The sequence below is a fragment of the Mytilus galloprovincialis genome, chromosome 1 (genome assembly GCF_965363235.1).
Source record: "Mytilus galloprovincialis chromosome 1, xbMytGall1.hap1.1, whole genome shotgun sequence".
Taxonomy (NCBI): Eukaryota; Metazoa; Mollusca; class Bivalvia; order Mytilida; family Mytilidae; genus Mytilus; species Mytilus galloprovincialis.
In genome coordinates this window covers 95,613,962-95,626,566 of record NC_134838.1, presented here as the reverse complement: position 1 = coordinate 95,626,566, position 12,605 = coordinate 95,613,962, and the positions used below count along the sequence as shown (strand labels likewise).

The following is a 12,605-nucleotide window of genomic DNA, read 5'->3' as shown; positions in this document are numbered from 1 at the left end:
TTTGAAGTTCTTACTTTACTGAACGATTTTGCTTCTTACAATAATATCTATAATGAACTTTGCCCATTAGTAACAGAGAACTATATTTGGTAAAAATTTACATAAATTTACCAAATTAATGAAAATTGTTAAAAATTGACTATAAAGGGCAATAACTCCTTAAGGGGTCAATTGACCATTTAGGTCATGTTGACTTATTTGTAGATCTTACTTTGCTGAACATTATTGCTGTTTACAGTTTATCGCTATCTATAATAGTATTCAAGATAACCAAAAACGGCAAAATTTCTTTAAAAATTACCAATTGGAGGGCAGCAACCCAACAACCAGTTGTCCAATTCATCTGAAAAATTCAGGGCAGATAGATATTGACTTGATTAACAATTTAACTTCTTGTCAGATTTGCTCTAGATGCTTTGGTTTCATAATTATAAGCCAAAAACTGCATTTTACCCCTATGTTCTATTTTTAGCCGTGGCGGCCATCTTGGTTGGTTGACCAGGTCACGCCACACATTTTTTAAACTAGATACCCCAAAGATGATTGTGGCCAAGTTTGGATTAATTTGGCCCAGTAGTTTCAGAGGAGAAGATTTTTGTAAAAGATTACTTTAATTTACGAAAAATGGTTAAAAATTGACTATAAAGGGCAATAACTCCTAAACGGGTCAACTGACCATTTTGGTCATGTTGACTTATTTGTAGATCTTACTTTGCTGAACATTATTGCTGTTTACAGTTTAGCTCTATCTATAATAATATTCAAGATAATAACCAAAAACAGCAAAATTTCCTCAAAATTACCAATTCAGGGGCAGCAACCCAACAACCGATTGACCGATTCATCTAAAAATTTCAGGGCAGATAGATCTTGACCTGATAAACATTTTTATCCCATGTCAGATTTCCTCAAAATGCTTTGGTTTTTGAGTTAGGGGTAAAATGCAGTTCCAAAAACTGCATTTTACCCCTATGTTCTATTTTTAGCCGTGGCGGCCATCTTGGTTGGTTGACCAGGTCACGCCACACATTTTTTAAACTAGATACCCCAAAGATGATTGTGGCCAAGTTTGGATTAATTTGGCCCAGTAGTTTCAGAGGAGAAGATTTTTGTAAAAGATTACTTTAATTTACGAAAAATGGTTAAAAATTGACTATAAAGGGCAATAACTCCTAAACGGGTCAACTGACCATTTTGGTCATGTTGACTTATTTGTAGATCTTACTTTGCTGAACATTATTGCTGTTTACAGTTTAGCTCTATCTATAATAATATTCAAGATAATAACCAAAAACAGCAAAATTTCCTCAAAATTACCAATTCAGGGGCAGCAACCCAACAACCGATTGACCGATTCATCTGAAAATTTCAGGGCAGATAGATCTTGACCTGATAAACATTTTTATCCCATGTCAGATTTCCTCAAAATGCTTTGGTTTTTGAGTTATAAGCCAAAAACTGCATTTTACCCCTTTGTTCTATTTTTAGCCGTGGCGGCCATCTTGGTTGGTTGACCAGGTCACGCCACACATTTTTTAAACTAGATACCCCAAAGATGATTGTGGCCAAGTTTGGATTAATTTGGCCCAGTAGTTTCAGAGGAGAAGATTTTTGTAAAAGATTACTTTAATTAACGAAAAATGGTTAAAAATTGACTATAAAGGGCAATAACTCCTAAACGGGTCAACTGACCATTTTGGTCATGTTGACTTATTTGTAGATCTTACTTTGCTGAACATTATTGCTGTTTACAATTTATCTCTATCTATAATAATATTCAAGATAATAACCAAAAACAGCAAAATTTCCTCAAAATTACCAATTCAGGGGCAGCAACCCAACAACCGATTGACAGATTCATCTGAAAATTTCAGGGCAGATAGATCTTGACCTGATAAACATTTTTACCCCATGTCAGATTTGCTCTAAATGCTTTGGTTTTTGAGTTATAAGCCAAAAACTGCATTTTACCCCTATGTTCTATTTTTAGCCGTGGCGGCCATCTTGGTTGGTTGACCGGGTCACACAACACATTTTTTAAACTAGATACCCCAATGATGATTGTGGCCAAGTTTGGTTTGATTTGGCCCAGTAGTTTCAGAGGAGAAGATTTTTGTAAAAGTTAACGACGACGGACGACGACGGACAACGGACGACGACAACGACGGACGCCGGACGCCAAGTGATGAGAAAAGCTCACTTGGCCCTTCGGGCCAGGTGAGCTAAAAACAGACCAAAACACAAAAATTTAACTATAACCACTGAACCATGAAAATGAGGTCAAGGTCAGATGACACCTGCCAGTTGGACATGTACACCTTACAGTCCTTCCATACACCGAATATACTAGCCTTATTGCTTATAGTATCTGAGATATGGACTTGACCACCAAAACTTAACCTTGTTCACTGATCCATGAAATGAGGTCGAGGTCAAGTGAAAACTGTCTGACAGACATGAGGACCTTGCAAGGTACGCACATATCAAATATAGTTATCCTATTACTTATAATAAGAGAGAATTCAACATTACAAAAAATTTGAACTTTTTTTTTCAAGTGGTCACTGAACCATGAAAATGAGGTCAAGGACATTGGACATGTGACTGACGATAACTTCGTAACATGAGGCATCTATATACAAAGTATGAAGCATCCAGGTCTTCCACCTTCTAAAATATAAAGCTTTTAAGAAGTTAGCTAACACCGCCGCCGCCGCCGGATCACTATCCCTATGTCGAGCTTTCTGCAACAAAAGTTGCAGGCTCGACAATAAGTTAAGATCATAATCTATTTTAATGCATATGTATAGAACTTTACTTTGATCCTAGAACAGCATTCTCCTTAAACAGGTAAGCATAAGAAGACGTGATCAAATATGTAATGATATATCATAATCCTACCAGTAACAATTTTTTCTTGTGTTTTATGAACATATCTGATTTTATAAATCTCAGCAACAAGATCACATTCAGCTTTAACGTGATAACATTTGAAATTTCAGAGCAAATTACTACTGTAAACCAGTTTCACAGTTTATAGGTTTTATCAGAATCACAAAACATGTCTCTATATTATAAAATAGCTTCCAACAAAGTTTCATAAATTTCTATGTAGGCTTCAGGGGTCACCACACCAGGCGAAGTGAGCGACAAAGTCGCTCTAGGTCTCCCCATTTCGCTCTAGAGAAGCTCCAGGGAGAAGTTTATGTCGCCCTCGATTTTCAGTAAAATTCCCCAATGCCGCCTCATGATTTTTGATAAATTCTCGATTCAAACGTAAACGACTGATAGGTATTGAAATATTATAAAATAGCTTCCAACAAAGTTTCATAAATTTCTATGTAGGCTAAGCCGCTTAACAAAGTTATGATGCCTCAAAAAACTTTAACCCAAAACTGTTTAAAAAAACTTATGTCCCTTTAACAGTAAAAAAAATGTCTGTTGATAAAAAAAAAATAAGGCATCTTTCAAGTTGTAATTAAAATTCCATGAAGGATACACCAAGTTGTAGATGTCTGAAAAACTTTATTCTTAGACTGAATTCTAATGTTAACTGCAGAAAATCTATGTTCCTTTATCTGACTGTAAAAAACATGAAAATAAAGAAAAAAAAGTGTTTTTCAAAAGTTTAATCTGGGTAGTCTTTTGATCATAAAGAAGCTTTAGTCATTTAGTAAAAGTTTTGTAAAATTCATTGACGGTTTAAAAAATATCATAGTTATAAAAACAAGAATGTGTCCTAAGTACACAGATGCCCCACTCACACTATCATTTTTCATGTTTAATGGACCGTAAAATTGGGTAAAAAATCTAATTTGGCATTAAAATTAGAAAGATCATACCATAGGGAATATGTGTACTAAGTTTCAAGTTTGGACTTCAACTTCATCAAAAACTACCATGACCAAAAACTTTAATCTGAAACTTCCACTTTCATTTTCTATGTTCTTTGGACCGTGAAATTGGGGTCAAAAGTCAAATTTGGCTTTAAAATTAGAAAGATCATATCATAATCAACAAGTGTACTAAGTTTCAAGTTGATTGGACTTCAACTTCATCAAAAACTACCTTGACCAAAAACTTTAACCTGACTGACGGACGAATGGAGCCACAGACCAGAAAACATAATGCCCCTCTACTATCGTAGGTGGGGCATACAAATTTAACCACAGACTTAACCTAAATGTTGACGCTGCTGACAGAGGAAAGTTGGATCACTATGTAATGTTTTTACAAGCTCTACAAATAACCTTTCAACTATGAAGTACCATACCAGTTATTGACTCTCTCCTGTAAGTCGTGTAGTAGATCTTCATTAAAGTTCTGTAACTGTGGCAGGTATTTGAGTATCCTGTTTAATACTTCTGATGGAACAATAGGTCTACCAGCTTTCTCTGTAGCTCGGGAAATGTGCATACGAAAATCCTGGAAGAAAACTTTACTGATGTATATTTTAAGTTGGCCTATTACACTGGTACAGGAAAGGTCTTTTAAGGAGTTTATTTACATTACATTTGGTGATTGATTAATTGATGTTTAATGTTCAATACAAATATTTCATGCATGTTCAGACTGAGAACGAATTTAAGAATGTGTCTAAGGAAATAAATGCCCTCACTCAAGCTTTGCAATTTTCTAAGTTAATACAGGACATAAATGACTCACTTCCCAAATTTGAACTCTGTCTGCAAGTATAAAATGTGCACTATCTTTACAAGAGACATAAGATTTAACATCCCAATTTTTATCTTGCTGCATATTTGTACTGACAGACAAATGCCTCACTTTGGCAAGGGTTTTACTGCATGCGGAAAGAAGACAAAAGAGACTATATTTCTATTCAACGGTCACCTATGAGGTCAACCTAACATTGAATGTACAATGTAATTTTGGCATTTGAAGTCGAGACAAATGACCCAAAAAACAATTTGTCCCTAGGATGACTTTGTGTTTCATGTGAGTTGCAATACATCTATTATTCCAATTATATATTTTAAACTAACTGACTTTGTTTCAAATTTTTAAAAAGGGAAACAACTCCTCAATAAGACCTTTATAGGTTTAAAATCTAGATTGGTTAAGGAGGGATAAAGTTTGAACTCATCGTTGTCTAACAACTCTTCACACACACTTGATTCGACTTGAATGTTTTTTTTTTTAATATCAGAAGTTTTTATTCTATGGTACCTATAATAAGGATTGCATTTTTATTGAAGAGCGACAAAATATAATCTTTTTAATTGTGATCTGCAGTAAGGATAATGGATGAACATACCACATTGAGCAGTTTAAGAACTTCCACAAATACATGTTCTGATGATGCAATCTCCTTGGCAATACACAATATCTTCTTTGCTCTCTTTCTAGCAACCTGAAATACATGTAATTTTAAAATTATGTTAACATTTTATTTCTGTATTAATAGTTTTGTTTGCTTTATTTGCAAAAAAATAATGTTTAATATATAAACTACAAAAAATATGCTGAATTTTGAACACCTTTTGATAATTGTGACCTATGTTTTTTAATTTGATTGTGAATGTTTAAACATTTTTCAACTGATTTTTATAGTTTGTTCTTTTGTTGTACTGTTACACCACTGTCCCAGGTTAAGTGGGCACCGGCAGTTTGTCGCTGCAAACTGGTTTAACCCCACCATATTATATATGTGCCTGTCCCAAGACAGGAGACTGTAATTGAGTGGTTGTCATTTTTTGAAGTGTCTAATATATTTACTTTCCTTCTTTTGTTGTGCATAGTTTGTTCTTAAGTTGTGCCATTACACAACTGTTTCAGGTTAGGGGAGGGTTTGACACCAATAGACTAGTTTAACACTGCCATATTGATTATATGCCTGTGCAAGGTCAGGAGCCTGTAATTCTGTAGTTGTTGTTTGTTGCTGTGACACCTATTGTTCTTTTCTCATTATTTTGTACATAAATTAGGCTGTTATTTTGTTTGAATTGTTTTGCATTTGCCATTTCTGGGCCTTTTATAGAAAACTTTGCTGATGGTCTTTGCTCATTTTTGAAGGCTGTAAGGTGATCTATAGTTGGTAGTTTCTGAGTTATTTGGTCTCTTGTTGAGAGTTGTCTCACAGCAATCATACCATATCTCCTTATTTATATTAAACTAATGTTAGGGTTAATATAAGGAAATAATATGATATTTTTTTTCATTTTTAATGGAGACAGCAATCTACAAATACAAGGAGAAATGGCAACATTTATATAACCTTAATAATTCCTATTTCAAAATTTAAAATAAGAGGTGAACAATTTAGGTTCTGTACATGAATACATGGCTTTTTACTAGTACACTTTTATTTGCAAGACTTTCCTACCATCTAGAAAATAAGAGTGCATCAGCTGTAATATTTTTGCTGCTATACCTACTATGATTTAATATCAGTTGAAAGTCTGTAATATGAGTGTTTTATTACAAGTGTTGCATACACTTAAAATTATCAATGGTCCATAAAATGAGGTCAAGTCAGATGAAACATGCTAGTTGAACATGTAAAATCATTCCATGCAACAAAAGTGGTCCTAATGAAGGATAATGGTTGTACATGTACTACTTGAGAAACAGACTAAACCACAAAAATTTAACATCAACCATTGAATGCACCATGAAGATGAGGTCAAGTTCATATGAACCCTGCTAGACAGACCTTTACTCCATACAATCATTCTAAACACCAAATATAGTGACCTGCTTATAAAATCTTATAAACTGACAAAAACAATACATTAATCAATGCACCATGAAAATAAGGTCAAGGACATATGAAACCTACCAGTCAGACATGTGAACATTACAATCATTTCATACACCAAATATAGCTGACCTGATGCTTTCGGTATCATTTAACTGCCTTTTATAGCTATCTGACTATGCGGTGTGAATTTTGCTCATTGTTGAAGGCCATAATGTGACCTATAGTTAATTTCCATGTCATTTGCATGGTCTCTTGGCAATCATACCACATCTTATCTTTATATTAAGCATTTACCAAATAGTTATACTATAATTCATGGTGAGTATTTCACCTGGCAAAAAAATCTTAATTTTTTCAAGCATTCCATGAACAATGAAAATGAGGTCAACGACAATAGATATATGACAGACAGAAATTTTGGAACATGAGTTATCTGCATACATGGTATGGAACATAAACACTACAACTACATAGATCAGTAAGTTTTAAAGTTTTCAAATAGCTTTTGACAAAGTTTGCAAGGTAACAAATATATCCATAAATACCTACCCTGTCTTCTCCTTCTTCTCCTTCTGAATCTGAACTAGAAAGTTCGTCCTGTAATGGGCTCTCCTGACTAGACAAACTACTATTGACACTTATATCACTCATTGGTCTGTCTCTCCCATAGCTAGGTATAGGATTAAAAGATTTCGTCGAAAGTTGTGGAGAATTGATGGGTGTTCCTTGATTTAAATTCCTTGGCGGTAACTCAGGAGGTGAAGCAGATTTGTTTGACCTTTGAAAAATGTTGTTTTCATTTGATTGATCCAAAAATTCTTCAGGAATTTCCACATAATCCTTGTCCCCAACCGACAATGTTCTTGATTTATTTTCATCAATGTCATCATACACAGCCTCCCTTATCAGTTCATCAGTATGAGGTCCTGTGACCTTGGCAGAGGGAGGTGGAGGAGGAGGAGCTTTTCTCCTAGGTTTTGTTTTTTGTCCATCAGAATTTGATGAATTGATTTTCTCATTTCTCTGATTGGCTAGTTCAATTTCTCTCAACAGAGCTTCCTGATTGGCTGGAACATGAAAGTCAACTGTGAGACTCCTGCCTTTTCTTGATGGCAGATTTGGCGAACTTCCATTCTGTTTGCTGTGTTTTTCTTCTTTTGTTTCATTTTGATGAACATTTTCTTTATTTCTTTCAAGAAACTTAGAAGCACTAACGTCTGACTGACTCCTATTTAATTTCAGCAGTTTTTTTCGAGGTGGTTTTGGCGGGCAAGGTTTCCGAGATCCTGATTCACTTTGATTTGATGCTAATGATGAAGTAGAACCTTTGAATGATTGATCATCATCATCTAAATAATTTAACGAAGAAAATGAACCTTTAAAGGAAACATCACCAATTAATGAGTCTGTGTCACTAGCACACGATTCACTAAACTGATCCAAAACTTTTTTACGATTTTTTTGTTTCCTTCGTGGAGGTCGCACAGGAGTGGATGTTTCTATAGAATGAGCCTTTTTTAATGAAAAATCTGTAGAAAGTCCTCCTAAAGCAGTTATCCTCCTAGAAACAATCTGTTCAATTTCATCCAGTAATGAAGATGTTTCTCCCAAAGCCTCTTCTGTCATAGGTGAAAAATCCATTTTTCGTTGTGATTCATCTGGTTGTATACGATTATGACCAGCAAATTTTTGATTTGAAAATTGATTTGTCTTGTTGCCTTCTGATTTCTCATAATTTTCTATACTAGAAATATTGCTCATAGAATTGTCATCACTAGGAGAAACACTATTCAACGCAAGCAGATGTTCAGTATTGTTAAATCTAGGTGAAGGTTTAGGAATTTTCTCTTTTTCTTCAAATTTTGAGATCTCTGAATGTTCACTTATTGAATCTTGAATTACAGATGCAGATAACATTTCAGTATTTCTATCATATCCTGAAATTTGACTAACTAATTCACTAGCTGGAGTGTTTGTTTTCATGCTGATACAGTCAGTATATTCATTTACCGCTTCAGTTTGATCACAACACTTTGATATTGACAACCTTTTACGAGGAGTTGGGCGAGGCTTTGGCGAAGGTTTTCTAGGAGCAGGTGATGGCACAGAAAGTCTTTTTGCTGGAGTACTTTGTAAGTCAGTTTCGACAGAAAGTCTTTCCTTGTTTTGAATTCTCCTATATACAACTGGACTGTTTTCTTTAGTTTCAGAAGGTGAATTTTCTCTGTGGTTCTCTTTACTTCTAAAAGGTGAGTTTTCTCTGCTGTTAACTTTACTTTTAATAGGAGAATTTTCTCTGATGTTTTTATTAGTTCTAAACGGTGAGTTTTCTCTACTGTTTACTTTAGTTTTAATGGGTGAATTTTCTCTGCTGTTTTCAATAGTTCTCAAAGGTGAATTTTCTCTGCTTTTTTCTTTAGTTTTAATAGGCAAATTTTCTTTGCTCGCAGAAAACTTGTGAAAATTTTGTTCTGATATATTAGAAAGATTCTGGCCTACTTCTTCACCCTTGTCTTTCATTGACAAATCAATCTCAACAGTATTTACATTTATACTTTCTGATAATCCTTTTTCAACTGATGAACACATCTCTGAAGTTGTTAACAAATTGTCTAATCCCTTTTTATGGCTTTTATCATCTTGTTTACCTTTTAAGTTTTCTATAGCTTTTAAATCATCACTTTTGTTTACTTCTATACTTGTATCCATAGTAGCACAGTTAGATACAAGTTCATTTTCAAGTTTTGAACTAATCACATTATCATTAGAATCATTATGTTTTATATCAAATGAAATAGGAGGAGGTCTGGAATGACCATTTTGCAATTCTGTGTCCAGACAGTTTTTACATCCATCATTTTCTTTTACATGAGTTATGTCTCCTGATTTGTCATTCACTTTAAGGTCATTATTAGCCGAAGTTTGACCACAGGTACAAGTATCTCCTTGACTGGTTTCTGATTGAGAAGAATCCAATTTGTTATTATTTAAGTGACCATCATCAAAACTAGTATTAATACTAATGTCTGATTCTGATAAATTTTTTGAAAGTCTTGGTTTTGGTAATACACTGGGTGGTCTCTTTTTTGGCTTTGGCGAAACTCTAGGGGGTCCTTTAGGGAGGGTATTTGAATATTCATTTAAGAAAGATTGACTTTTCGTGTGTTCAAAAGTGGTTCTTTCCAGAGTTTTACTTCTTTGTTGAAAGGGATCAGAAATATTTTTTAAAATGGTGATATTTTCCAACTTTTCTCCCTCCACCTGACTAGAAAGTGCTGCAGTATGTGACTCTGTTACATGATTGGTTAATAATGATGCTGGTTGTTCTGATGTTCCTGTTGTGAGATTGGATGATAATTGTGATTCGGTTACATGATTGGACAATTTTATGTCACATGACCTGTCAGGTGATGGAGATGTTTTGACCCGAAGTGCATTCTTGACTGTAGTGCTACCTGATCCCCTTGGAGGTGTTTTAGGCAAAGGAGGTGGGCCCTTTGATGTGCCTATAAAGATAAACATTGCAAATTAAATATTTATAAAATAAATTATAAACATGTACTGTAAATTCAGAAATTATTATGAGGTTTTTATTAATGTAAATAATGGAACTGGGTGAGTAACACAATAATAAGAAATCCCATTCTGATATCTGATGCATTTGTTTATATGCAGCTTATCCTGAAATCGCAATAATATGCATCTTGCATTTTTTGCCATTCTTCAATAATAAATGGCAGCAATAATTTCTGAATTTGATTACATATATGCTCAAGGCTTCAAATGTGGTATATGGGGTAGCACTGGACTGCTGTTATCTTTTTCTTAATTTTACGTCAGATGTAGCATAAAAATATATATCATTGAAAAAATGTATTAACCTCAAGGGTGAATGGTAAAAAGATAGAGAAAAAAAAAAGATTGAACTCTCACTGTCAATTGAGTTGTGCAATTTATTTATAATGGTATGAATCATTTAAAAATCATAATAAATTGCTTTACTTTTAATATATAGTACTTAAAAATGTACTTAAAATGTATGAATTTTAATCAACGCTTGAATATATGAAATTAATAAAAGTAGGTCATTACAAAGAAAACTTGACAGGAAATAAATGAAACAAGGCACTATAGTTGTTTAACATTTTAAGTACATTTTTAAGTACTATATATTAAAAGTAAAGCAATTTATTATGAATTTAAATGTACAAAATGTACAGTATTTAAGACCCTTTAGAGTATATATATGTCAATAAAATGCATCCAACTTTAAATAGATGGTATAGAGGAGAACACTTTGAAATGCATCCAACTTTAAATAGATGGTATAGGGGAGAACACTTTCACTTATTACTCATATTTTCATATTCAGTATCATGAAAAATACTCTAAAGGGTCTTAAATACTGTACATTTTGTACATTTAAATTACAGCTAAAAATGATCCATCAGGTGTCATTTACATTCTCATTTTTAAGATATATCTGACTTTTAGATAAACCTGTTACTAAATTGAAATTTAATCAGCAAGTATCAGCATACCAGACAACAACTTAAATCTATTTTTAATACAAATGTTGCCATACTTAAAATAAAGTTAAAGATTTGTGTTACAAAATTATCACATACTGCAAGGTTAATTTAAATAAAAACAAATAAGACTGTATGATGGTATTATTTTTAAAGCAGCTAAAATGTTTGATAACTTTTGTGAATTCATTATTATTCGTTGGATACCAATTTTTGTTGGTTTCATGGGAACAGTTGAACCACGAATTCAAATGTTCAACGAATTACAAATTCTCTGTAGGTTTTGCAAGCAGAGATTGGCAAAACTACGAAATGAAATATCCACAAAAATGCTGGTTTTCCTCAATCCACAAAAATTGATATCCATGAAAATAAATGAATCCATAGTAATAGTGAACTCTGAAACATCACAAAGGCAATTACTTGACAAGAATGTTTCCATAGTACATGCATGCCCAACTCGCACTATAATTTTCGATGTTCCTGTTAAAATTGTGGTCAAAATACTTAATTTGGCAATAAAAATAGAAAGATTATATCATAGGAACCTTGTGCACTAAGTATCAAGTTTGATGGATTTCAACTTCATCAAAAACTACCTTGACCAAAAACTTTAACCTGCACTGCTATGCATCTAAAGCACTAGAGTTTCCCCACACTTTTTTCTCTAATCTAATTGAATTAGGCCCTCTTCAACTTGGATACCCCTTTCTAGATTTGCTCAAAAACAGTACATAAATATGTGATTTTAAACTCTTTTCTAGTTAACACCATCAGATGATTAAATGGTTAAAGAAAAAGCAGATGTTATTCTTCAAAGGATGAGAAAGAAACTAATTTTTCATCAAGTCATTCATTTTTTACATAATTACATAAGTAATTAGCATATCATCTGTCCCTTAATAGATAAATGTTTGACTGATTAATGATTCATACATCCTTTTTCATCTTCCCTTAAGCATCTGAGAAGCATACTTTCTTTCATCTAACAGAAATAAACATATATATATATATGTATGTTTATATATTAGCTTACAGAGGATATTATTTGTATTTCCTGCTTTTCTGCTGAGCATGTGCCATTTTGAAATCAGAGCAATTGTCAATCGGATTGGAATCAGAATAATTAGTCAAGCTATGGTCAAATGTATGTCTTGCGGTGCACTGTCATCTTGTGATTTAGTACATCAAAATTCAGCTCTGTGAGATGGCATAAAACATGTCCTTCCTAAATAGACATGTAATACCTGCTGCTGGACATGAAGTAAACATTGGTAGCCTTCGGCTGTTGTCTGCTCTTTTAATCGTGTTGTTGTATCGTTGACATATTTCCCATTTTCATTCCAAATTTCATA

At 33.4% G+C, this 12,605-nt stretch overlaps 1 protein-coding gene across 6 annotated transcripts in view; it reads right to left on the bottom strand.

The window, feature by feature from the left end:
• Positions 1–12,605, bottom strand: part of LOC143045795 (uncharacterized) — a 48,909-nt gene that overhangs the window by 18,743 nt on the left and 17,561 nt on the right. For 5 of the 6 annotated variants that reach the window (XM_076218589.1, XM_076218598.1, XM_076218573.1 and 2 more), the window contains exons 4-6: positions 7,271–10,227; positions 5,276–5,371; positions 4,274–4,425 (exon numbers count right to left, since the gene is read on the bottom strand). In XM_076218589.1, the coding sequence (XP_076074704.1) occupies positions 4,274–4,425; positions 5,276–5,371; positions 7,271–10,227 (3,205 nt within the window). The remainder of the gene's footprint in view (positions 1–4,273; positions 4,426–5,275; positions 5,372–7,270; positions 10,228–12,605) is intronic. The other variant, XM_076218605.1, reaches the window with a different exon arrangement.